Genomic DNA, 27,456 nt, shown 5'->3' with positions numbered 1-27,456 from the left:
CAACAGGGAACAAGAGAACAATATTCCATCATTCCCCCACCCCACCATGTCCCCAGGAAATATACAAGTGTAACTGGGAGCCGTGACCTCCGGCAGGTGTCAAGGAGCTGGGGAGACCAGGACCCAGGCAGGACGGGGGCCAAGACTCTGGTTGCCAGGCTGGAGGAGGAAAGAGTTGTGTTCCGTGCGTGCGGGTGGAAAAAGAAATTTCCAAATTCAAAGCAAGGTGAAGGAAAGACAAGTTTATTGAGGCAAGAGGCACTGTTAACACAGCGGGCCGACTTCCTGATAATCATGGAGAGCTGAGCCCGGGAGCATAGTTCCTCAGTTCTGTTTTTATAGCCCAGGGACAAAGGAGTGTGAGGAGTGGTCCTATACCATACACCTGCTGACTGGCTGGTTGGTTGGGGAAGGATGGGGTCTTTGGTGTACACCTGCTGATTGGTTGGGGACGTATATTGCCCGGATCAGGTCAGGGTGAGGAGTGGGCTGCCTACCTTTCCCAGGAGAGGACAGGAAGGAGTGGGCCAGGTTGCTGGGGGTGGGGGGCGGGGGGGGGAGGTCCTGAGGAACATTGGAACCATTACAGTAAGACGGGCGGGATGATCAGAGTCTTGTAATTCTTTTTCTGTGTGTGTCTTTTTTTTTTAAAGGGCGGCACCCATGGCATATGGAAGTTCCCAGGCAAGGGGGTGAATCAGAGCTGTAACTGCCAGCCTACACCACAGCCCATAGCAATGCCAGATCTGAGCTGTGTCTGCGACCTGCACCACAGCTCATGGCAACATCAGGTCCTCAACCCACTGAGCGAGGCCAGGGATCAAATCCGAGCCCTCAAGGATACTGGTCGGGTTTGTTACCCCTGAGCCACAATGGGAGCCCTGGGTCTTGTAATTCTTATCTCAGCCAGAGGCCTTTTGAGTTTTATCTCTTTGGGAGTTCCCATCGTGGTTCAGTGGTTAAGGAATCTGACTAGGAACCATGACGTTGTGGGTTCGATCCCTGGCCTCACTCAGTGGGTTAAGGATCTGGCATTGCTGTGGCTGTGGTGCAGGCCGGCAGCTATAGCTCCAATTCGACCCCTAGCCTGGGGACCTCCATATGCCAAGGGTGCAGCCCTAAAAAGACAAAAAAGAAAAAAAGAGAGAAGGGAGTTTTATCTCTTTGGAGAGACCCTGAAGTCCCACAGAAAAGCCAGGAAGCTCCCTTGATGGTTCTGCCCAGGACACTGCCCTCTTGAGGCCAGACTCTGAGGGGCCTTGGAGAACTGGGACCAGAAGGCCAGTGGAGGCATTGACGTTCAGATGCTCCCTCGATGTGCAGGCCTCACTTATGTAAATCACGGAACCTCTCCTCCCCTGCGTTCAGCTGGAGCCGAAGCTCGGCACGCCCACCTTTTCCAGAACCTGTGGTCTTGACAAGCTTCGTAGTGAAGGCCCCTCTGATGCTGCGGAATTGGGCATCTGGCTTGAAGAGGACCTTGTCTGAGTCCTGCCCCTCCCATTAGGGCCATCAGCAGCTGCAGGGAGGACGGTGTAGTGAGCAGGAGCTGAGGCGCGGCTCATGCACAAACACGCAATGGCTTGTTCCTCGCTCTCGAAGGTGCTCCTGGGCTCAGATGCTCCTGGGCTCAGACTTGGTGAGGGTGGAGGTTCCAGCTCCACTGCCCAGCGGGCGGGCAGGCAGGCAGTCCCCCACCAGGCTCCCAAAGCTCCCAAAGCCTCTGAGTTGTTCTGGATGATGAGAGGTGGGGCGGGACCAAGGTGGCTGGTTGGTCCTGGGATGTTTAAGAGAAATCTTCTGGAAAAAAAAGTCTTCAGATTTTTAACTCCCCAGGGCTGTAGCTGCGGTGGGGGGAGGAGAGGCCTGAGCTGTGGGGGGGCTCTGGGGGGTGCTCTGGGCAAGAGAGCAAGCTCTGAGTCTCTCTGGACCATACATTTCTCTGCTGAGGGGTCCACCATCACCCCCTCTTTTTTTTCTCTGGCCACAGCTGTGGCATATAGAAGTCCCAGGCTAGGGTTCAAATCGGAGCTTCAGCCCCAGGCCTACGCCACAGCTGGATCTGAGCTACATCTGCGAGCTATGCTGCAGCTTGCAGCAATGCTGGATCCTTAACCCACTAAGCGAGGCCAGGGATCAAACCTGCATTCTCGTGGACACTATGTCAGGCTCTTAACCTACTGAGCTACATTGGGAACTCCCAGCATCATGCCTTGATGTAGGTTGTTAGTAAAGCTCTAAAGGAAGGGAGGTGGAAGATGCTTTGTGTTTGTGTTACCACGGAGAAAATAAGGAAACATATGCCTAAATGCTGGCGCAGGAACTCTGAAAAGACCGGCCATCAGCGGTACCCGGAGGGTAGGTGGGTGCCAGATTTGGGTGGGGGCACAGACTTTTTACTGAATGTTTATATGTGTTTGAATCATGCATGCATTCAAAATTTAAAATACGAAACAACAGCCCTAAACACAAATATTCATTTAAATAAAAATGAATATTTTTATTTAAATATTCACTTAAAAAAAATGAACTTAGAACGGGATGTGGGTGAGGTTCCCTTTGAGAAGGGGCTGAGGGTGAGTCGCCCTCTGCAGGTCCCTCAAGGCTGAGCCCTTCCTGGGACTCCCAGGCCCTGGACACCTGCCTGTCTCCTTTCTGCCACTTTTCTCGCAGGCAGCTGTACCCAGGGTGCCCAGGCCGGGCCACCACACTTGGGCTTCGATTGGGCCAGCGGCCTGGGGTGGCCTCGCTTAGGCAGGGACTGCCCAGCATCCTGCCTCGAACCTGGGTCAATTTGGGGTTCCAAGACGTGGTTCTACCTATCACACAAGCACGGGTGGGATCCGATGGGAGCGGATGGGAACCTAGGGGCCGTCGTTCTGTCAAGCTCTTTACCGAATGTCGTGGAGGGCCCGGCGGCTTGCCTCAGTCCCACACAAGCTGTTTATACAAAGAGTGCGTATGCTGGTATGAATCACCCAGACCTACTTTGGAGAATTTCTATTTTCGTAGACGCCTGAGAGTCACACATGTAGAAACAGCCTATGCCTCTGTCTCTAAGGGGATCCCTCAGACCCTCCTGCGCCCCTGGGGGCGGAATTGTCAGGTGGCGTTTTGGCCCAGATTTTCCTGCATATCTATAGTCTTAATGAGTCCTCTGCTGGGAGCCACCTGGGGCCCATGGGTGCATCTCCGCTTTCCTCGCCCTGGAGATGGGACATCCTGGGGGAAGCCTCTGCTTACAGGGCCACTGGGGAGCGATGCAGCCCAAGGCTGACCCAAATCCTCGAGGGGCCCTGGCGCAGGAAGCGGGGCTGGGGGGCAGCATCGTGCAGGCGCCCTGCTGACCATCCTGGAGGACACACAGGCAGGGGCTGAGACGTCCCCTCAGGCTGGACCTTCCCAGCCCACAAGTCCTAAAACATGAAGGTGTCCAGCACCACTGTCTTTTCTGGGGACAGCACTTCTGAATCCTAAATGCCAGCAGCCCCGGAGGCCATTTGGGCCCTTTTCAGATGCTGGCTGTCCTTGCAATGCCAGGCTCAGCATGTCTGCTGTGTAAGGGGCTTCCTCCTTGTCCTGAGGCTCCTCACACCTCAGCTCATGCAGGGGCTCTTTTGCTTTGGAAGCTGAGTGAGTGCACAGGACTCCCCCGAAAGCATACAAGAGTATAGAGCCTCTCCCTGGCAAGGCGCCCCCCCAAGCCATGCTCTAGTCCCCCTTAGGGGGAGGGACCCCCACAGAACCCCTCTCCAGACCGGAGGGAAGAAGCCCCTCAGCCAGAGGCTGATGCTGGAGCTGCTTATGAGTATCTAGTCCCACCCCCTCATTTTACCGATGAGGAAGCTGAGCCCCAGAGAGGGAAGTGACTCTCCCCAGAGCAGGCTGGTGACCAAGCTCGGAGGAGAGATGACATCGCACAGCTTGCTCAGCTGCACCGGACCCCCCACAGGTAACAGCACCCCTGGCCCCCGCCCTCCCACCCCAGGGCCACTCAGAAAACGCGATGCCCAGAGCCAGACACTGACCTAGATCTCGTGTACCTCTGGTGACTTTCCTGAGGTCAGCCAGCCTTCGTGGCCAAGGCTCTGTCCACACCTGCCTGGACTTGGTGGGCCTTCCCAGAGAGCAGAGACAGCGGCAGCTCCGGGCAGCCTCTGTGACAGCAGCAGCAGCGGTGGCAGAGGGCTGGTTTGTCCCTGATTACAGGTGACATTTTCTACGAACCCTCAACTTCCTCCTGATTTGACTCAAGTTTGCAGCATCTTGCCAGGGCGGGGAATCCTCACCCGAGGCAGCCCGGGAGCCTTCCCCAGGGGAGCTCGGCTTTCGTACCTCTATCCCCCATTGGCCGGGCCACCTGCTTCCCCCGGAATCTGGCCAGGAAAGCACCAAGAGCCCAGAGACAAGCTCGAGGAATCACCCCGCAGCCTCTGAGCAGGGTGCTCATGGCAGGCTAGGGCCATGGTTGGGAGGCCCAGGCCAGCCCCTTGCCAGCTGCGTATCTTCCCTGGCCTCAGTGTGCTTCGCAGGGGAATGGGAGCAATAATAGTTTCTTTCTCACAGGGCCCTTGAGAGCAGTAAGTGGTGGAAGTGCTTCCCCTCCAGCAAGAACCCTGGGTGCTTTAGCTACCATCATATCTTATGACTAGATTATTCTCAAACCTTCTCAAAGTGTCTCTTAGAGAGGCTGGGAGGGAAGATGGAGCTGCATGGAGAACCCCGAAGGTTCCAGATCTTTCTTGAGAGTGGGGGTCAGGAAATAGCTATAGGACTGGCCTGGGCTAGGCGTTGTGCTCCCGGGGTGGTGGCACTGAGGCCAGGGTCCGCACAGTGCCGCTTGGAAGGCTGGGTGTTCTCAAGTTTGACCAGCCGTGCCAGCTCCTCAGGGAAGGCCTGTCACTCTGGAGCTGCCACAGTCAGGCCCCCTTTCATTTGATACGTCCTTTTTTTTTTTTGTCTATTCTAGGGCCGCACCTGCAGCATATGGAGGTTCCTAGGCTAGGGGTCGAATTGGAGCAGTAGCCACCAGTCTACACCACAGCCACAGCAACTCGGGATCTGAGCCACGTCTGCGACCTACACCCTCAGCTCATGGCAACGCCAGATCCTTAACCCCCTGAGCGGGGCCAGGGATCGAACTCGCATCCTGATGGATGCTAGTTGGGTTCATTAACCACGGAGCCATGACAGGAACTCGCTGGTACATCCTTTTTGAAGGCCTGTTTTCTGTCACCTTCCTGAGGTGACGTCCGAGCTAAGGAAGCATGGTCCTTGTCCCGGGGCTGCAGGGGGACGGCAGGGACACGCATCCCCATGGCCCCCCTCGGCTACAGCAAGGACATGACACCAGATGATCGGGGACATGGACTGAAGGAAGGGAGGGGGGTTTTAGGAGCGGAGGTGAGTCTGAGAGGATCAGGTACCCAAAGGAGTGAGGAAGGGGGTGCCGGGAGCTCCTGGATATCCTGGATGCTCTGGCTGATGCTGCTCGGGGCAGGGCTGGGGTGAGGGAAAGATGATGGAGAGACTCAGAATGTGAGTGCCAGTGAGGCCCCTCCCTACCTGTTTGATTTTGGGGAGACTCTTTAGCTTCTGCGAGCCTCACCCTCCTCATCTGTAAAATGGGCACACTTACACCAGCATTCCAGGCATGTACTGAATTCCCTCCGCAGAGCACTTAGCACAGAGCTGGCCCCATCTCAAGTCCCTGAGCTGGCCTCTGCCCTCCCCCAGCTCCGCTCCAACCCCATCAGGCTCAGGGTGCAGCTGAGGCAAAAGTCTGGCCTCCTGGAAGACTCTATGTGCTCTGTCCCGTTGGGTCCTTTTCTTCCTCCCTCCCTCCCTTAATATTTAATTTTTATTTTATGTGGGAGTATGGTTGATTTACAGTGCTGTGCTAGTTTCAGGTGTACAGCAACGCGACTTGTTATACATTCCTGTTCTTTCTTAATCACGTCCCCCCCAGCAGCCCAGATGGGGTGTAAACTGATGAATTTGTTCACGCAATGGTGTCAGTAGCAAATAACTGCCTCCAAGAAAATGTTTATATTCTAACGGAGCATTCACGCCGGCTCTCCCAGAGAAGACTGGGATTTCAGGCACGGAAGCTGCTCCCAGGGACTATTCCTTTTCCAGGAACATCCCTCAGGCTGTACCAACTCTGCTCAGCCAGAGGCAGGCCCTCCCTTCTCTGAGGTGACTCAAACCCCAGGGCGCCGTGCAGATGAGGTGTTTGGCAGCACAAAAGAAAGGGTACCTCCCTAGCCTGCAAACTGTCTGAGGTTGCCTTCTTCTTCTTGCTGGTGTTTTCTGGAAGATCCAGGACTTTCCAAGAAGGAAGGCTGGTTTGCTTTGAGCCACATAGTTGGGTTAGGTCAGGAGCCTTTGCTGTGCAGACATGGGAAGGGGGCTGCCCCGAGTGGGATGCTGGGTCCTTGAAGGTGTGGCCAGATTGCGCAGCCCCGAGTTGGCAGGAAGAGATCCCCTGGGCGAGGCCTTGGACTCCAGATCCCTGGGGCTGGGCAGTGCTGTTTGGATGAGAGAACCCAGAGAGAGGCCCCACAGCCAGGGAGCGAGCCAGGAGCAGAGCAGGGGCCTCTGGACTCCCAGTCCAGATCTCTCTCCTTTTCACTAAACATTAGAAACGATATATTGGCAGAACATTCTATTTCACATATTCTTTCGTATATGGGAAATTTCTTAACATTGTGGATAAACAGATATTCTGCCTTTGCTTGGATACCTCTGGGGACAGAGAGCTCACTACATGGCCACCCGGTCTGCTCTCCAACTTCCGCTAGCACCTTAGGTCTGCTTTCTACAGCTCCTGCAAACAGTTCCTTTTATGGCTCCATGGCTCCATGGCTCCATGGAGTCCCTCAGTGGCGCTGGTCTTGAGCCCTGGAGACACTGATGTGTCTATTCTTCTACTCTAGTCCTTTCTCTATGTTCTTCGGTGTTGGGGCTCCCTAGCCCCTCCACATGCAGCCCCTGCAGACAGACAGCCTCTGGTGCTTGGTGATCTGAGCAGTGCAGGGGCCACTTGTCACATGTCCCCCAGGTTCCTCTTCTAGACTGTCTGAGTGTAACCAGGGTTCACCTCGTTTCTCCCTGTCTTTCCTGTTTACAAAAATACGTAGGCATTCTCATGTTCCTTTCAGCCGTGACTGCATCTGCGTTTTATGGATAAATACTTGGCTCCTTTCCAATATTTCAGTAATGTCCTTCTGATTTTAATCTCTGACAGACACATTACTCAGGAGACTACAGAAGAGAATGCATAAAATGCGTTTATGCATTATTAATGCCACGGTGCTGCCCCCAAGAGTGGTGTTTTCTCATGTGCTGCAGCCAGAGGGTCTGAGAACAGAAGGGTGGCCTTGCTGTTGCTTCGGAATGCTTGGCCGAGCCCAGGAATAGGATGGATTTGGTGCAAGACACTTGTCCTCTCCCAGAAAGAGTGGATTCCCTTGGTTTATGATTTAGTTCTCAGTAATCTGCTAGTCCTGCCTTATGAATTGAGCTCTTCAGAGCTCTAAATTTCTCATCTGCTTGATCGATGATATTCTAAGAGGGGAGCCTTAAGGCCTCTACCTGCAATTATATTTCTCTTTCTACTTTGTTTGGCATTTCTGCCTGTTCCCATCATGTACTTTCTTTGCAATGCTCATTGGAACATAAATTGCATGTTTTATCATTTATGGTAACGTTTAGCTTTGTGGGGTCTGGTGTTACTCTCTCAATTCTTTTTACTTAAAAAAACATCTTTGGAGTTCCCATCGTGGCGCATTGGAAACAAATCTGATTAGGAACCATGAGGTTGTGGGTTCCATCCCTGGCCTTGCTCAGCGGGTTAGGGATCTGGTGTTGCTGTGAGCTGTGGTGTAGGTTGCAGACGTGGTTCAGATCTGGCATTGCTGTGGCTCTGGTGTAGGCCTGCAGCTGCAGCTCTGATTTGACCCATAGCCTGGGAACCTCCATAAGCTGTGGGCGCAGGCCTAAAAAGACACACACACACACACACACACACACACAAAAAACCCATCTTTGTCACATTTCCTTCTTTTCTAGCGTTCTGGGTGCCTGATAACCCATCAATTATCCTCCTATTTCTGTATATGCCTTTTTGTTTTCTCTGTCTCTTATTGACACAAGATGATTGAGTTTTATGTTTTTATTGGATTCTCCTTTCATAGCAAATAGTATAGTTAATAAAACTGTTAGACTATTATAAAGTGTTGTAATTCTACTGTAAATTGTGACATTTGTCGGAACCTCCGTGGGGTTGCCCCTCTGCTTTCTATACTGAGACACTGCAGTTTTTTCACTTTCGGTTTCTATTGTGAATTTTCTCTTCCTTCGTCCCTTTAAATTAGACAAGATCATTTAACCTAAACTCTCAATTTGGAAAGTTAAGTTTTAACATCTACATGTGTTTCTATTAATAGGGAGAATTATGTATAAACAGCTTCACCCACTTTCCATTGTCCATCTGGCATTTTGGGTCTCCTGTTCTTTCCTGCTTATGTTACACACAATTTTGAGGATGTGATGCCTGACCTGCGGACAGATGAAGCTTCACACTTTCTTTTTTTTTTTTTTGTCTTTTTGCTATTTCTTGGGCCGCTCCCACGGCATATGGAGTTTCCCAGGCTAGGGGTCGAATCAGAGCTGTAGCCACCAGCCTACACCAGAGCCACAGCAACGTGGGATCCAAGCCATGTCTGTGACCTACACCACAGCTCACGGCAACGCTGGATCCCTAACCCACTGAGCAAGGCCAGGGATCGAACCAGCAACCTCGTGGTTCCTAATTGGATTCGTTAACCACCGCGCCATGACGGGAACTCCGAAGCTTCGCACTTTATCATGGATCGGGTTCTTGTGGCTGTTCTCTGTTCCCTTCGGTGGTCCCTGCTTTCTCACCTGTTCAGTTCTCACTGTCACTTCATGCTTTGTTCCCAAGTCCCGCTGATGCTGCTTGTTGAAATCTTTGACCTGGCAGATGAGGTCTTGTGCCTCATCAGCTGAGCCTATGTAAATTCAATGCATTCCTTTAAATTCTGTGTAAGCCTTCTTCCTGCCCCAGCCCGCCCACACCTCAAATACACACCCAGACTTTGCTTTTTTTTAAGGGAAAGTCAAACCTTTTTTTCATTTCTCTCCTTTTCCCTAGCATTTAATACACTAAAATTAAAAAAAAAAGTTTCCATATTATCATTAATTATACAAATTAGACACACACACACACACACACACACACACACACACAGAGGAGAGAGCGATAAAGATAAAAGATTTAATCTGATTTCACAGGATTTCCATTCCACAGCCCAAGCACATCCCTCCACCCCCCAAACTGTCTCCTCCAGAGACCATAAGTTTTTCAATGTTTGTGAGTCACTATCTGCTCTGCAAAGAAGTTCCGTCTGTCCTTTTTTCAGATTCCACATGTCAGTGAAAGCATTTGATGTTGGTGTCTCATTGTATGGCTGACTTCACTTGGCATGATAGTTTCTAGGTCCAACCATGTTGCAAAAAATGCTAGTATTTCGGTCTTTTTAATGGCTGAGTAATATTCCATTGTGTATATGGACCACATCTTCTTGATCCAGATCGTTGTGATCAGATTGATCAGATTGTTATGATCAGATTGAGCAGATTGATCAGATGATCAGATTGATCCAGATTGTTATGATCATTATACAACTACAGATGTGATAAATTCATTTGAGTAATAAAAAATAAATAAATAAAAATAAATAAAATAAAAAAATAAAAACATAAGAAATATTAAGTCCAAAAAAAAAAATAACAGCCATTTAACAACTGTGATATAAAATGCTATTTAGTTTAGTCAATACTATACCTTGTATTGATTTACCTGGCTAGTACTGTTTCTTAAATCTGAATCTACATTATTATTTAACTTTTAAATATGACTAGTTCAACTCTTAAGCATCGCTATTATTTTTACTTTAGTAACTCTAGCTTTAATTTCATAGCATTTATGTTGATTTTTGATTTGCCTTTCTTATGTGTTAGTTGTTCATATCAGTATTTACCTGCTTTCTGTTTGTGAACAATCATTAATCTGGGGTTACAAAATAAAATAAAATAAAGTTGGTTTCTAAATATCAAAAAAAAAAAAAGATAAAAGATTTAAAACTTACCCACGCTTTAACTGTTAGAAGGCAACCAATGTTGGCACATGGAAACTTTTTTCTAGGTTTTTTTCTTCCCCCTGCATGGGTTTTTTTAAGTCATAATTCAAATCATTCTGAATGTCTAATTTTGTAGTTTTTGTGGGTTTTTAACCTAACATAGTCAGCATAAACATATCACAGTCAGACAAAAATTTTCCCTTGACTAGATTTACCGTAGTGAAATTAAGCTCTTGTTGACATTTCAAGGGGTGTGTGTATTTTTTGCTTTCAGAAAAATGTTAAAGTGAACATATTTCTGTGCATACTTTTCCCTTCTTTTGCATATAATCTACTTAAGGTAAAATTTCAGAATTGCTGAATGAGAGACTAGTAAAATTCCTAGGGCTTATAAGTTATCAAATCCCCGAAGTTGGGTAATTATTTGCATGCTCGGTGACTATTTCGTGGAAGCCTTGCCAGATTCTTTTTTAGATTGTATAAGTAAATGTTATCTCTTTGTAAATCTTTTGGAAACTGTTTCTGTCCTGTGTCTGCTCATCTATTGTGTGTCTTGATATTACACTTTTTTAATACTCTTAGAGAAGGAACATTATTTCTCTAATCTATTTGTATTTTTTCCCTTCAGTGTACTCTCCAATGTTAAACTTTTTTAATTAAAAGAAATCTTCTAATTTTGTGCAGTCAAACCAGTCCTGTCTTTTGTCTGATTCTTTTGCTTTTCACTCATTCTAAGTTGACAGAGGGCTTTTCCTTTTCCTTTTACAAGTTGACTGCTAAGTTTTCTATGGTTGGATTCTTTCTGAAATTGAATTCGGTAATGAAATTGGAATTTCTTTGTCTCCTTGGTATGAAATAAGATCTGAAGACTGGTTTTTACCCCAACATTATTCACTGACAGTCTCATCATTAATTGACTAAGCCTTCCATTTGTATTATTTGAGGGAATACCTCTTTTATTTTCCCTTATTATTTCGGTTCATTGTCTTAGAGCGTTATTCGCAACATCTGGGTGTTGACAAGTTTCAACAACAGTCTTTTTTTTTTTTTTTTTTTTTTTTTTTTTTTTTTTTTTTTACTGTTAACTGCAAAATTGGCCATTGATGTGAATGAGTTGTTCTTTATCATATGTAAGGAGTATCCTTCTGTTCCATCATTTAAATGACTTTTGTAGGAGTTCCCGTTGTGGCTCAGTGGAAATGAATCTGACTAGCATCCATGAGAACACAGGTTCGATCCCAGCCTTGCTCAGTGGGTTAAGGATCTGGTGTGGCCTTGAGCTATGGTGTAGGCTGGCAGTTGTGAGCTTCTCAGATGTGGCTCAGATCTGGCGTTGCTGTGGCTGTGGTGTGGGCTGGCAGCTACAGCTCCTATTCAACCCCTAGCCTGAGAATCTCCATATGCCTTGGGTGCGGCCCCAATAAAGGTTTTTGTGGAAAAACTATGAATATAAACAGAAGGCTTTTCATTTTTGCTTTAATGAAGTCATACACAGTGTTAATAACTTTCCTAACACTGACGTGGTCTTACCTTTCTATGGTAAATCTGACTTGGTCAAACAATGATTTATAAGTTTAGTATAATAGATTCTACCTGGTAATGTTCTAACTCAGACGTCTGCCTCTATATTCATATGCACATTTGAGCAATAATTTTCCTCTTTTTTATGCTGCATTGGTCAAGTTTTGGTATTTGAGTGAATTAGTTTCATAACAGAAATTCGTCATTATTATCTTGTGTTCTGAAATTGTGTACAGAGTATAAGAATGATCTGTTCCTTGAAATTTAAAATATGCTGCAGCCAAAAAAAAAAAAAAATGCTAGAATCTGTTTATTCTTTGATAACATTCTCAGTTTGTCATAGTTGGCGATTTAATCAATACTACTGTGTCAACTCTTGTATTAATTGTGGTAAATTATGTCTTGCCCCCAAATGTCAACTACATCAAAGTTTTTAAATAAATGGATTAGCACACAAGTAACATGGTCATTTCTTATCTTTGTCTCTCTTCTCTAGCTAGGCTTGTAACGCCTTTCTTCTTATTTCTAGGTATGATTGAGTCTTTTTTCTTAATTACAATTTATTAGAGATATATGCATTGTTTAGTTTAATCCCCCCAGCAATTAGCCAGGTATTAAATTTGTTGATTCTGGTATTTTCTTCCTTTCTAATTCATTTCTTTCCGCTTTTATCTTTATAAAAATTTTCCTGATTTCTCTATGAACTTTTTGTTCTTCTTTACTGTTTTTTTTAATTTTTTTTTTTTTTTGTCTTTTTGCTATTTCTTTGGGCCGCTTCCGCGGCATATGGAGCTTCCCAGGCTAGGGGTCGAATCAGAGCTGTAGCCACCAGCCTACGCCAGAGCCACAGCAACGCGGGATCCGAGCCGCACCTGCAACCTACACCACAGCTCACGGCAACGCCGGATCGTTAACCCACTGAGCAAGGGCAGGGATTGAACCCACAACCTCATGGTTCCTAGTCGGATTCGTTAACCACTGCGCCATGACGGGAACTCCAACTGTTTTTTTTTAAACACTCTTTTAAAAAAAATTCCTTTCTAGAGTTCCCATTGTGGCTTAGGGGTAATCAACCTGACTAGTATCCAGGAGAATGAGGGTTTGATCCCTGGCTTCCATCAGTGGGTTAAGGATCCAGCATTGCCTTGAGCTGTTGGTGTAGGTCTCAGACTCGGCTCAGATCCCACGTTGTTGTGGCTGTGGTGTAGACTGGTAGTACAGCTCTGATTCGACCCCTAGCCTGGGAATTTCCATATGCCTTGGGTGCGGCTATAAAACATACATATATTCTTTTCCATTATCGCATATCCGAGGACACTGAATATAGCTCTCCGTTTGTTCTTTTATTCTAAATGCTTAAGTTGACTATTTCATTCATTTATTTAGTTTCCTTTGGGGGGTAAAAAGGATTCAAGCTATTAGGGCTATGTATTTAGTGTTGGCTGTATCTTACAAATTTTTTAAAGCAATCAATCCAGAAAGTTCTTCTCATTCTTGATTATGTCCTATAAATTTTGTTTTGTAGTTCTGACTTCACTTGTTTTTATTCTTTGTCTTTTTAGGGCTGTACCCACAGCGTATAGAGGTTCCCAGGCTAAGGGTCTAATCGGAGCTGTAGCCACCAGCCTACACCACAGCCACAGCAACTCCAGATCTGAGCCACATCTGTGATCTATACCACAGCTCATGGCAATGCCAGATCCTTAACCCACCAAGAGAGGCCAGGGATCGAAACTACGTCCTCATGGATACTATGACTTGACATTTTTAAATAGCCAATGTTTTCTCTTAGGTGTATATTCCTAGCCAATATTTATTTCCTAGGTTCTGTGTAGTGTGGTCAGAATATACAGCTCACATAATTTTTGCTATTTTGTTCTTGCTGGGCAGATAATTCACCTTAACAACTGTTTCTTGGAAACTTGAAAAAAAAGGGGATTGACTATTTATTTAAAACCAAATCTAAGGGCTCTTAATTAAATTATATTCTTACATAATTCTATATCTCATTTATATTTTGCCAACTGGATCTGTTCATATTTATAATATATTAAAATCTGACACCACAATATCTTTGCCAGGCTCTTGAGTTCTAAAAATCTTTATGTACGTTCATACAACATCATTCAGTGCATAAGATAATTATATTTGTCTTCACAATTTTTCTTTTATCCATATGAAATAAGCTTTTAAATCCTGATGTGTAGCTTTATTCTTAATTCTACAGAGCTAGGTTAGAATATTGCCACTCTTGGAGTTCCTGTCATGGTGCAGAGGAAACGAATCCGACTAGGAACCATGAGGTTGTGGATTTGATCCCAGGCTTCCCTCAGTGGGTTAAGGAACTGACGTTGCTGTGAGCTGTGGTGTAGGTCACAGGCATGGCTCAGATCTGGTGTTGCTGTGGCTGGGGGTAGGCTGGCAGCTGTATCTCCGATTAGACCCCTAGCCTGGAAACCTCCATATGCCGTGGGTACGGCCCTAAAAAGCAAAACCAAAAAAAAAAAAACCCAAAAAATCCAAAAAGCAATATTGCCACTCTTTCTTTTTGTTTTTATTTGTCTGCTGTCTCATCATGTGCCTTTTGCTTTGAACTTTTCTCTGTCCTTAAGTGTGTCTTTTATAAGCAACAAAGAGTTGAATTTTATTTTGTAATTGGACAGAGAATGTGGGCTAAGAAACAATCTGAAAAGTTCATATTTATTATAATTTCCATGCTTAGTTTCCTTTTCCTAGCCTATTTACTTCTTTGCTCTTTGGTCTGATTTGTTTCTTTTCATCTCCTTCAGTGATTTTGAGGATAGACATCCTGTTTTTAATAGTCAATGGTTACTTCAAAGTTAAAAAACAAATCTTACCCTATCTAAGTAACTATCAAAGTAAAAAAAAAAAAAACCTATCAAAGTAAAAGAAAAAAAAAAGAGCTTTAATTTCCTTTTTTGGCCTATTTGTTTCATCCAATGTCCTACTACCTGCTACCATCCCAGACCCCTACAGCCCCAAAACATCTTCCTTATTTGTTAATTTATCTAAAAGATTTCGTGGGTCCTTTTTTTTTTTAAAGGACACAGATGATCTCTTTCACTGTTTTGTTGTTTGTTTAATTTTAAAATTCTAACCATATTCATGCGTAGCTTTGGTTTCATTCCAGTTTCCTGCTTCCACCTCCAAGGTTTCCCACCTTGAGGTTTGCATCCTTCGTTAGTATCTGTCAGAGGTCTAAATTTTTGTCCTTTGGAGGCTGGGGTTTCCTGGAAGCCATACATACCTGAGGCTGGCTTTCTATAATCGTCACACCTGAACAGCAACCCAATTGGGTATGAACTCCACATGTTCAATTTTTCTCTCTCAAAACTCTTTGGGTGCTAATTATTTTTTTTCAGAGAGGTTTCCAGGGAACTTGGTTTATTTATTTATGGATGTTTGCAAGGTTTCGTATTAATGATATTTAAAGCTATAAGTGGGATATCTAGGAATGGCTCTGGCTCCAAAATTTTTGCAGAAATGTGGCTCCTCTAATCCAAGTTCTCGTCCTCTCTGTTTGATTCAGCCCCACCTCTCAGGCACCAGCTGCTGGTGGTTAACAAAACCTGACCCATGATTCTGCCCATTTCATTCGACTTCCTTCCTGGTATGAGGCTGGAACCAGGGCCCTGGTGACTGACAGCTCAGCTGGTGCCACGCTCACCTTGGGCTGCCTTTAGCCAATGACTGGGCTCCATGGAGGCACCAGTCCTGGGAGAGTCCTGCTAGGTGTGGAACTTCTCCAATGTCGACGTGCTTAGGGACTCTCCACTGGCCTGGCCCAGACTTTCTCAGAGCTACACTGTGGGCTGAAGCATCTCCTGGTCCATTCCGATCCCTCTCCTTTTATCCTTCATAGGCTTTTCCCCTAATAAAGCTGACAAATGTCTAATACTGACTTAGCATCTGCTTCTCAGCCTCCCACCCACCCACCTTACAGTGATCGCACAGGATCCCTGAATCGGCCGGGACAAGAGCCATCAATGGGCCCAGGTAACAGGTCAAGGTTGGGGCGCTTGCTGGCCCCACGACCAGTGGAATGGTTTTTGTTGGCAGCCCATCTTTGAGAAAAATAACTATTTTAGCTCTTGCTGCAGGCTGGGGCCTTTTTATCTTATTGCAGGGAAGTTTGTGATCTTTTTATAAACAAGATAAAAAAGGTGCTTTCCTTAAACTTTCAGAGGGAATTCAGAGGATTAATTTTTCAGATTCTCTGTTCACTCTACCATTAGCTGGAAGTTTTTTTTTGTTTTTTTTTTTCCCAACCTCATTTCTTTTTGCCAGTCCATAGAGGGCCATCCTAGCATCAAAGATGACCATCTGAAAAGTGCCCATTTGAAGCTGTTCAGCAATTCAAATGTGACCTTTAGGGTCCTCCTATTGGAAGACACCTGAGATAGCTGAGGGGTGTCTCTTTTCCGTACATGCACCTGGGACGGTGAATCCAGACGAGCCCCAGCATTCTGGAATGGATGCTCTCCATCAGACCATTTTTGTTTGTTTTTCATCTTTTTGTTCACATCAGCCACAGTTGGGCCTTGATTTTGGCTTTATCTTGGAGCATCACAGATTTTTTTCTCGGCCACTTTAATTCTAATCTTTGAGTCATCAGCAGTGTGCTGGGTTCACCCATAGAGTCTGCTGGAGCATGACCCAGCCCCAAACGGATGCCCCAAGTTCCCTTTTCTGTGTGTGTGTGATCTTGGCGAATCTCTTTAAGCTTGTATTAGCTCTTATCTTTGCGGTTCTTGGTTTTCTGCTCTTTCTGCTGTTGAAGGTGATGTCTCTGAGCCAATGGAATCTTCCTCTTTGAGGTGGTGACACTTTTCAGTTAGAGACGGATTGGTTCTTGCCTGCCCTCCTCAGCATATTTGAAATGTCTCTTGTTGATTCCAAGCTACTCTAGCTACGATGATGATTATTATTTTGAGATAAGCTTCTGGATATTTGGGTAAATTCAGTCAGGAGGGGGCAGTGGGCCAGCCTGCATTAATTCCAGGCATCCTAGGGTTGGAGCAGCCTCATGTGGGGTTCTCCATGACACAACTCCAGGAGGCTCCATTCACACAGACCACAGGGGTCTGAAGCTTTGCATATGAGTAAGTACATTGGCTCTCTTGTGATATAAAACTATAAGAAAAGTGAGCACATAGGAAAATGTAAAATTTTTGGAAAGCCACCAAATCAATTTAAGAATATTACGTATTTACAGTGTAGGGCTCCATGCATAAGAGATATATGTATATTTCTCTTTTGGGCAGCAGTTAGAGAGGGTTTGGGAATGGCATTCTCTATAGGGTCTTAAAAATACCCAACTCCTTCCTTCCCAAGGGCTTGTGACCCCTCTCTGTCTGTCGGTATCCAGCGTCCCTCAGCAGCCACCACTGCAGCCTTGATCCTCTTGTCCTTGAGGCCAGCTCTAATTTTTTACCTGTCTAAAGGAGACCTCAAGCCCTCTCTTCATTCCCTCTGGGAATGTCCTTTCTTCCATGTGTCTTTAGTTCTGTCTGGTTCTCTCCTTGGAGAGCAAGAGGCTGCAGCAGCTCCAAACTTCAGCCTCCTGACTTCAAATCTCGCAGAAAGAGTCCCAACTTCCTTCCTAGAAACCCAAGAAAGTTTCATTGCTTTTCACCACCTCTGAGGTTGGGAGTTAAATGTCCATCCCTGAGCCCATAAACGAACCAATGAGGGTATCCAGGGGGATGTGATGCATTGATTGCGAGCAGCCCTAGAGCAGGAGTGGGATCAACTCTGTCCTACCTTCAGGGTGGGGGTGGGACAGAGCAGAGGGTCAACATATAAAAAGAAGCTGGGTCCTGAAAACAGCCCTTGAAGCTGTTCAAGTTGCGACTCAAGTCAGCCCTACCCTAGGTTTCTTACTTTCAGTTATGTGAAATTCTATTTTTGATGAAACCATTTTGGGTCAGGGCTTATATCATTGTTACTACTTTCAGCAGAAGGAGTTCTGATTGGAAAAAAGGGACCGATCTTCACACACAGTTCTGTTTTTGTAGAGATAAAGTCGTGTGTGTGTGTGTGTGTGTGTGTGTGAGTTTTCAGAGTAACAATGCTTCTATCTAGGCAACGAGATTAGAGGTAATTTCTCTTCCTGTGTTTTCTAATTGTTATCCAAAGAGCATGGATGGCTGTGTGATAACGGGGAAGTGTTTATGATTCTTGAGAATCCATCAGTTCTAGAGAGTAAGTGGCAGTTCATCTCATCTGTCATTGGCGTTGTAGGAAAGAACATGAACCAGCTAAACCAGAGCAAGGACTGCAACTTCAATGACGTGGACAAGCTGATGAAAACTGTGCAGATGACAGTCAACATCCCTACTTTCCTCCTTGGCCTTCTCCTCAATTTGCTGGCCATTCGAGGCTTCAGCTCCTTCCTGAAGAAGAGGTGGCCGTACTACGCTGCCACCTCCATCTACATGATCAACCTGGCAGTCTTTGACCTGCTGCTGGTGCTCTCCCTCCCATTCAAGATGGCCCTGTCCCACGTGAAGGCTCCCTTTCTTCCCTTCTGTACCCTGGTGGAATGCCTCTACTTCATCAGCATGTACGGCAGTATCTTCACCATCTGCTTCATCAGCCTGGACCGGTTCTTGGCCATCCGGTACCCACTCCTGGTCAGCCATCTCCGGTCCCCGAGGAAGGTTTTGGGGATCTGCTGCATCATCTGGGTCCTTCTCTGGGTTGGGAGCACCCCTGTCTATAGCTTCCACCAGAAAGAGGAAAATTACACGTGCTTCCACAACCTGTCTGACGGCACCTGGAGTGTCAAGGTCTTGCTCCCACTGGAGGTCTTCGGCTTCCTTCTTCCCATGAGCATCATGGGTTTCTGTTCATCCAGGAGCATTTGCATCCTGGTCCGCCGTCGGAACCACACCCAGGACTGGGTCCAGCAGAAGACCTGCATCTGGACAATTGCGGCCAACCTGGTTGTCTTTGTGGTCTCCTTCCTCCCAGTCCACCTGAGCTTCTTCTTGCAGTTCCTGGTGAGGAACGGTTTTATCATGGAATGCAGGACTAGGCAGAACATCAGCTTGTTCGTGCAGTTGTCCATGTGTTTCTCCAACTTCAACTGCTGCCTGGATGTTTTCTGCTACTACTTTGTCATCAAAGAATTCCGCATGGACATCATGACCCACCACCGGCCTTCCAGGGTCCAGGTGGTCCGCCAGGATACCATGACCACCCGGGGCTAAGGGAAGAAAGCTGTGCTTGGAGGAAGGGAGCCCCAGCCCAAATTCCAGTAGCGGGTACCCTCTTCCAGGGCTCTGATGTGGTCTTGCACTAACTGGCATGTGCTCCCTTTGATGCTCTCTTGAACGCCATCTTTGCTCACTGTGCCCTCCACAACCTTTCCCCAGCACCCAGACAACATGATGTAAGCCACCCAGTGGTTGAGGACCTCTGAAAGACCAAAGGAGCAGATGAATTCTTGATTTTTAAATCCCAAAAGCGTGAGGCAGAAGAGCTGAGAAAGAGAATGAGACCATCTGAATAGGGCTGCTTCCCAACTCTCCTCTGTCTCTCTGTTAGGCTAGAAGATTCTGGAAAGGAAGAGAGGGAGGAGTTAGGAGAGAGATGATTAAGTGGGTTGGTCATGGTGGAGAGATAGAGTGGTAGAGATGGACCAAGCTCATTTTCAGTTTGGGGATCCCAGGGGGGAGCAGACTTACATTTTCTGGTCTCTTCTGGAGCTCTGCTGGCCAACACCCTCATGGAGATGACAGCAGTCGGGGTGACTGGAGAGAGCAAATACACAAGCTAGCCCCAAGTTTTCTATGGGCCTTAGAAAGGCCTGGGGGGCCAGGCAAGCCTTCCTGTGACTGAAGGGGGCTGGTGCGGACCAGGCTGTGTGGAGATGTGGACACTCTATGGAAGCCGGGGAGACAGAGTGGAAAGGCACTGGGGACACCTGAGAGCCGGGAGCGGGTGGGATATACCTGGGAAAGATAGGAGGCAGACCAAGGGCTGGAAGTGGCCTTCCATCCATGGCCATCGGGGTGTCCACTGCATGGAGTGGTCCCAGGGGAGGAGAGGCAGGGGAGACAAGCCTGACCAGGACCAGCTTGTCATCTTGAACAGACTGGGACATTGCTCCTTAGACTTAGCTTTCTTGAGAAGGATGAGAAAGATTTGATTTGGTTTGGTTCAGCCAGAGGAGAACAAGGAAGATGTCTCTGTCTTATCTGTCTTGCCCACCTGACCAAGTGACCTTGACCGTGGGCCTGTCCCCGTCTGGCGGCCAGGAGGGAGAAGGGGCTCTTGGCAGTGGCAACTGTAAACAATTGAATCACAGCTTGGCCCGGGCTTCTCTAATGCACTGGAGAAGGCGCAGCAGTGACAGCCTGAAAGCCTGACAATGACTCAGCTGCTCCAGAGAGTGAAATGATGAGGAGGAGAAATTGGGGGGTGATTGGCAAGATGGAGTGAGTGGGATGAGCAGTGACGTGTGAGACCCCATGTGAACCAGCCAGAGGTTTTTAGGGAGACAGGTACCCACCTTCTACTTGCAGGATAAGAGGCGCCCTCCGCTGAGAGGTGGACAGAAGGGAGGGGTGGCTGTGAGGGGGCCGGGGAAGAGGGCGAGTTAAATTAAACCCTGATGGAGGAGGAGGCGGGGCTGGGTGCTTGCCCAAAGTGTGAAACCATGGGTTCTGTGAGGGGAGAGGGGTGGGGTACTGGAGGGGCAGGAAGGATGGAGGGCAGAGCTGCTTCCTGCCTGAGAAGCATTCGATTGGACTGAGTGCCTTGGAAGGGCAGGCGCTCTTCCTTCTCCTGCCTGCTCTGTGGTCAGTGGTCAGGTGGGGCTGGAGGGGAGCGTGAGAAGAAAGTCTGAATGGAGGGGTAGCCCGGGGTGTGGAGGAGCGGTCATGACCAGGACCAGAGGCCAACGCCCCTCAGACTGGGCCTCCGGAACTGGCAGCCAGAGTCAGGGGCTCTGCAGACCCAGAGAGGGGTCCGGCCGAGCTGCCCCAAGCCCTGGACACTCCCCCACCGCCACCCCACCTGTAGGCTGCACAGTCCCCAGGGCACCCTGGACAGAGGCACGCCTGTGTTACTCTCAGAGAGCCAGACTTACCTCCAGCTGGACCCTTGGGCTGGACCCCGGTCAGATTCGTGGCTGGGCAGAGTTAGGAACCGCCCCTCCCCAAGGTTCTCTTTGCCTTTGTAGCTTGGAGCCTGCTGGGTAGAGCCGTGTTCATGCTGCAGCTGTCCTTTCCCAGTGTGCTTAGGGCCAGACAGGCTAAGGGAGAGCAGGGCCTGACCCTCTAGCATCCCCAGTGATGCTCAATAATGTACAGTCTTGTCTTTGGGCTGCCTGACTCTGCCCAAGCCAGGTGACAGGGGCGGAAGGAAAGTCTAGACCCATGAACTGTGTCACTATTAGGTGTAGGTCCTTGGAGGGATATGACAGGATGGGCTTGATGTGACATCTGTGGACCTGTGGGTGAGCGTGGGGGATCCCAACATACTAGCGGGAGAAGATGGGCCTCTTCTCTCTCCCCAAGGGGAACCAACATGGCCTGTGAGTCACAGATGACCCATAGGGTCCATGGGAGCAGGCACAGGTCCAGCGTTACAGGCCAGGCTGCTCAGGGTCCCAACCTTGGGACTCTGAGTCTGGCCCATGATCAGCAGTCAGGCCCAGCAGGCCCAGCAGGTGCAGTGGGTCAGGGTTAAGGTGCTGATGCGTCCAAGGTCACCAGCAAGTGGCAGCTGGTGAGTTGGGAACAGCTGACCTTAGTTGTGGGAAAGACCAAAATTCTTGCTACTAAAACCAGGGGCAGCTTAGGGACCTTGGCTGTAAATGTGGCCTTCTTTGTACTCCCAGTCTGAAAAAAATCCGAGACATACTAGGTATGTGTACAGGTGTGAAATCAGCACAATGATTTGGAAAAAAACAATTTGATTAATCTGATTTGCCAAATAAATAGATTCCTGTGATGCCAAGTAATCTTGTCTTGGGCTCTGTTTATTGTCTCGAAAGAGCTGGCCACTGATGGCCCTTTGCCAGTTGACCCAATAATCTTGGTCAAAGGGACCATGAAGAGACCAAATCTAATAAGCCACCTGGACACCGAGTCTGGGGGCACCCTCAGGCCTCCCCCAAGAGCATAGCTGGGGCCTGTGCCAGGTGCCCACAGCCAGTCCTGCAGGGTCTAAATGCAGCTCCACTTGTGTACTTGGTTCTTGCTGGTGGAGGCCCCACAAAGACCCACAGGCTGTGGTCCCTCCAGCCCTGAGTCCACCCCATCCTGCTCCCACTATCTTGTCCCACCTCCAACACAACACTGGAGCTGCTTTCTAAGGCTCTGGCTCCTCTACACACATTGTGCAGCTCAGCGCAGGAGACCTGCTGACCACTCACGGGCGGAAGACACAGGGCCAGTTCTCAGAAGTCCTCCACTGGTGACCCCTCCCTTCTCCGCCCACCCACAGAGTGAGCCTGTCTCTCCCAGGGCAGGTCTGAGTTTTCCTTCATGGCTCCTCACATAGGACTCCTGCTAGGCTGTCCAGAGCTTCTGGAGAATGGGAACAGCCAGGTGCTGACCTGGGCCACCCCATTCTTTTGAGTCCCCCACAATCCCGAGCATGGCCCCGACATGGCCTGGGTGCTGGAGCATGCTGGGGGCGTCTTTGCTCCTCAATGGTTGCTATGGGCTGAACTACACCCCCCAACCCATATACTGAAACTCTAACCCCCAATGTGATGGAATTTGGGGTTGGGTCTTGGGTTTGGATGAGGTCCTCAAGGTAGAGCCCTCATGATGGGATTCGTGCCCTGATGAGGCCACCAGCGTGCTTGGTTCCTCTCGAAGCAGGCATCGAGGACAGGCCCTGTGAGGACACAGCGAGAAGACGGCCGTCGGCAGCACGGGGAGGGAGCCCTCAGCAGACACCGACCTTGCTGGCACCTTGATCTCAGACTTCCGGCCACCAGAACTATGAGAAATAAACTCCTGTTGTTAAAGCCATCTGTGGGTCTGTGGGTATTTTGTTGTGGCAGCTCGAGAAGGCTAATGCGACAGCCATCTCTGGCTAACCCAGGGGCCACCTCACATCTGGGCCACATCTCCTGAAGGGCATGGCCTTTCTTTCCCTTGGAATACTGGTCCCCAGGGAGCATTTGCACGGGGGACCCTAGTCCACAAACTGCACGTGTCTCTGGTTTTCCTGTTGAGTCTCTCTCTGGGGACCCGACAAAGCTGCAAGTCATTACAGGAATGCCACGTAGCTGCTATAGAATACTGGTGACATTTGTAGGAAGATAAGAGCCTTGTAGCAAGTTACTGCAAAGCAGCAGTGATTGCAAGGATGCTTGAAATGGCTGAGACCTGGCGGGCGGCTGCAGAGCCTAAGGGAGGTTAGAAGGGGTTTTGTTAATAGATTGGGGAGGAAAGAAATGAAGAAGAGAAACCCGCGTGGGTGGTGGAGCATCTGGGGTGCAGAACCATCACAAGGTAGGGACAGGGATGTCCCCAGATAGGAAATGCTTGGAGCTGGTGGGACGCCCTCGCCAGACCGCTCTCCACGGACCTGAGAGGGTAGGCTGTGCTGTAGACAGTGGCCGTCCTGAGACCCCACTGCTAAGGGGAGCAGAGGACTCAAGGACCCACAGAAGATTTTGGGGGGAACCCTCCTCAAAACTACCATCAGAGCCACCTCTCCCTCTTGCCCACCCAGAGTCAGCTTCTCCAGTGAGCCCAAGGCTCAGAGCCACGAATGAGCATTTGAGGAGAGCAAACGGCTGGTCGAGGAAGGACAAACAGAAGCCCCCCTCTGCCCGGATTCAGGCCTGAGCGTCCCATCCCCACTGTGAGCCTGAGAGATGTGTCCTGTGCACACAGCTGCTGCAGGAGGCCCCTCAGGCCACCCGAAGGGGAGCCACAACCTAAAGGTGGCCTTCCCCCGGCTTCGAAGTCTCTGGAGCAGTGGGACTTCAAAGCCTGACATCACTTCTGCTGGGGGAGGGGCCCTGAGTTGCCCTTGAAGTCTCAGACAACCTTCGCTGGGGGCCTCACCTGAGCAAGTGGAACCCCTGCAAGGCAGGCTGTAGAGACCTGAGGGCACCTTTGGCCATGCCCAAGGCACCGCATGTCCAAGTGGAACCCCTGCAAGGCAGGCTGTAGAGACCTGAGGGCACCTTTGGCCATGCCCAAGGCACCGCATGTCCAAGTGGAACCCCTGCAAGGCAGGCTGTAGAGACCTGAGGGCACTTTGGCCATGCCCAAGGCACCGCATGTCCAAGTGGAACCCCTGCAAGGCAGGCTGTAGAGACCTGAGGGCACCTTTGGCCATGCCCAAGGCACCGCAGGGTGCCAGCTGGAAAACGCAGATGTGGAGTGGGCCCCGCAAGACAGCTCTCTGAGGACGGCTTGGGGCTGGACATCGTGGGCGACAGTGCACAGACACGTGTGCGTGGCTTCTTCGAGTCCACGCTGGGTCTCACGGAGGAGGCCGGGGGAGGCCACTTAGAAGTTAGGGGAGACGTGCTGTCACCGGACTTGACCTGGCTAAATGCAGAGGAACTGATTCTCATGGCTGGTGCAGTTAAGGCCAAATGACCCTGACTCCGGGAACATACTGCTGCCCAGTGACCCAGGGATCGTCGCGTGTGGTCCAGGGCCAAATCAGAGCCCCGGCAGTGGGTGGTGGGGTCTCCCTGAAGGGCAGGGAGGCCTCAGGCCAAAGGCGGGGATGGTTAAGGAGGTTTGCCAGAAGTTCTTGGCTCTGGGCTCTGGGAGGTACGTTTTTGCTGTACGTTTCTTCCAGTTTTCCCAAGATTGCAGCACCACGGACTTCAAGGGGTAGCCAGGGTTCGGGTCTCATGGATGGCGCTCAAGCATGCGTGGCAGAGTAGGGCAGGTGCCAGTGCAAAACCAGGAGGTGTTTGGGAGGGAATACAAGGGAGGGGAACCTACAGAAAAATGGACTTCTGTGCTAACAGGGGATGGGGGCAAACTGACAATTCTTGAGGTGTTAAGAAAATGGGACACCCAGAGGCTGGGCCATTAGGTCAACATGGAATAAAACAGAAATGAAAATGGATGGAATGGGAGTTCCCGTTGTGGCTCAGCAGAAATGAATCCGACTAGGAACCATGAGGTTGTGGGTTCGATCCCTGGTCTCGCTCAGGGAGTTAAGGATCCAGCGTTGCCGTGACCAGTGGTGTAGGTTGCAGATGCAGCTCAGATCTGGCATTCCTGTGGCTGTGGTGTAGGCCAGCAGCTATAGCTCCAATTCAACCCGTAGCCTGGGAACCTCCATAGGCTGCAGGTGCAGCCCCCCAAAAAGAAAATTAATGGAATGGAGCTGTAAACTGTTGCTATTTCTTCTCTGGGATCTCATACTGCAAAACCCACCCACCGAAAGTGAATATAATGTGTGTAAACTGCAGGGCTGCTGCAACAAAACCCCACGGACTGGGGATTGAAACGGCAGAAATTTATTTCTCACGATTCTTTGAAGTTTAAGTTCAAGGTCCAGCAGAAGTGTGGTTTCTGGTGAAAGCTCTCTTCCTGGCTTGCAGTCTGACGCCTCATGTTGGGGGAGGGAGGGAGAGGGCGCTCTCATGTCTCTCTCTCTCTTTTTTTTTTTTTTTTTTTTTTTTAATCTTTGCCTTTATTTAGGGCGGACCTGAGGCATATGGAAGTTCCCAGGCCAGGGGTCAAATTGGAGCTACGGCCGCCAGCCTACACCACAGTCACAGCAACACCAGATCGGAGCCACCTCTGCCACCTACACCACAGCGCCACCTACACCACGCCGGATCCCCGACCCACTGAGTGAGGCCAGGGATCGAACCTGCATCGTCATGGATACTAATGGGATTTGTTTCCACTTCGCCATGACGGGAACTCCTCACGTCTCTTCTTATAAAAATACTAATCCTGGGGAGTTCCCGTCGTGGCGCAGTGGTTAACGAATCCGACTAGGAACCATGAGGTTGCGGGTTCGGTCCCTGCCCTTGCTCAGTGGGTTAACGATCCGGCGTTGCCCTGAGCTGTGGTGTAGGTTGCAGACGTGGCTTGGATCCCGCGTTGCTGTGGCTCTGGCGGAGGCCGGTGGCTACAGCTCCGATTCAACCCCTGGCCTGGGAACCTCCATATGCCGCGGGAGTGGCCCAAGAAACAGCAACAACAACAACAAAAGACAAAAGACAAAAAAATAAAAAATAAAAAAATGAAAATACTAATCCTGTTGGATCAGGGTCACACCTCGTGACCTCTTTTTATCTTAATTACCTCCTAAAGGCCCTATTTCCAAGCACAGACACATTGGGGGGAGTCAAGGCTTCACCATATACATTTAGGGGGACACGGTTCCGTCCATTGCCTATGTTCTGTCCATTGCCTGTGGATGTACTCGGTGACCTGGAGTAAAAGAAGTCTCGTGCTCTTTTTTGTATCTTTACATTGAATGTAATCTGCTCTGAGCTCATCTGGCTTTACTGTAGGACATTCCGCTTCCATCGTCTGGGGCTCCCTCCCTCTCCCAAGACCCTGCACAAGTCCTAGAGGGGGGTCCCTCAGGGGCTGTACTGTGAGTCACAGGTTACCCTGGGCACAGCCACAGGGTCCACTTAACAGGTCCTTCCAACCCTGGGGCATGAAGCTCATCCCCGCAGCCCCTGAGGACGTGGTGACAAATTGACTTTCGCCTTTCAGCCCCGGGCTCCCTGCTGCCCTCCTGCCGCTCCTTGGGGAGTCTGGCCTTGGCTACTCTGGGGACTGTGACAACCACGCACCTTCCCAGGCTTGGGGAACTGGTGCTCTGACCTCGCTGAGCCCGGCCACGCTCCTCTGTACCCTCCACCCCCACATCCTGCAGGTCCTTCCCCGACCTGGATGTGACACTGGCTTCTTTTCAGGTGGGGGGTGGGGGGGATGAGCTCTTGTTCCCTGTGGTCCGGAGGGCATGTGTCCTCTGCTCTCTACGGCTGGCACCACATTCAGCTCCAATGCACTCCGACTGGCATCAGATTTCTGGAGCAACCGCTGGGTGTCTGCTCCTATGTGGGACAGAAAGGACAGACGGGGGCTCACAGCCTGACGAAGAGACCGGCGGATACCTGGGGAGCGGAGAGCAGGACGATTTGTAGGCCTTGTGTGTGGCATGAGGTTTCTGAACTTAAAAAAAACCCAAATCACGAGTTCCCATTGTGGCTCAGTGGGTTAGGAACCCTCGTGGACTCGCATCTATGAGGTTGCGGGTTTGATCCCTGGCCTCGCTCAATGGGTTAGGGATCCAGCATTGCCTCAAGCTGTGGTGTCCATCAGAGACACGGCTCGGATCCGCTGTAGTTGTGGCTGGTGTAGGGCAGCAGCTGCAGCTCTGATTGGACCTGTAGCCTGAGTACAGTCCTAAAAAGAAAAAAAAAAAAAAAAATTCACAACAGCAGCTTCAATGGCAGGACATGGTAGCTTGGTGTTTAAAAGCATAAAAGAGGGGCAAGCATGGTGGGCAGGTCCCCCAAGCCTCTCCAAAAAGCACCGCACATAAGCTGCCCTAACCTAGGGGTGCTCAGGGAGCATCCTGAGGCCTGTGGTCTGAGTGGCCAAGCCCGTGGGGCTCCAGTGGTGCCCACAGGCCCTCTTGCCACCCCCTCCTCCTCCCAACCCCACTCTCTCCTCTGAAGTCCAGGCTTCTACCCCAGGCTGGAGCCCCACGGTGCCCTGCAGGCTGGGTTTCCTGAAAAGCTGGCTCTGAGACGGAGCTGAGCACGTGG

The 27,456-nt window shown here is 49.4% G+C and overlaps 1 protein-coding gene and 1 long non-coding RNA gene across 2 annotated transcripts; one reads left to right on the top strand and one right to left on the bottom strand.

Annotated features, from left to right (window-relative positions):
• Nucleotides 1-227: 227 nt before the first annotated feature.
• On the bottom strand, nt 228-4,325 carry LOC146396186 (uncharacterized). Its single transcript, XR_014829446.1, has 2 exons — nt 4,029-4,325; nt 228-1,800 (listed from the first exon to the last, which is right to left on the bottom strand). It is a non-coding gene; the product is annotated as an uncharacterized LOC146396186 (long non-coding RNA).
• GPR55 (G protein-coupled receptor 55) lies at nt 1,799-21,677 on the top strand. Its single transcript, XM_005657587.4, has 2 exons — nt 1,799-3,952; nt 17,952-21,677. Exons 1-2 carry the CDS (start codon nt 3,838-3,840, stop codon nt 18,920-18,922), a joined length of 1,086 nt encoding a protein of 361 aa, XP_005657644.2. The 5' UTR covers nt 1,799-3,837; the 3' UTR covers nt 18,923-21,677.
• The last annotated feature ends 5,779 nt before the right edge of the window (nt 21,678-27,456 follow it).

This window comes from Sus scrofa, chromosome 15 (genome assembly GCF_054392235.1).
Source record: "Sus scrofa isolate SSC_HxYL_T2T_F1_AM1 chromosome 15, Sscrofa_HxYL_maternal_Yorkshire_Landrace_v2.0, whole genome shotgun sequence".
Classification (NCBI taxonomy): Eukaryota; Metazoa; Chordata; class Mammalia; order Artiodactyla; family Suidae; genus Sus; species Sus scrofa.
The sequence above is the reverse complement of the archived record's forward strand: the minus strand, read 5'-3'. Positions and strand labels throughout refer to the sequence as shown.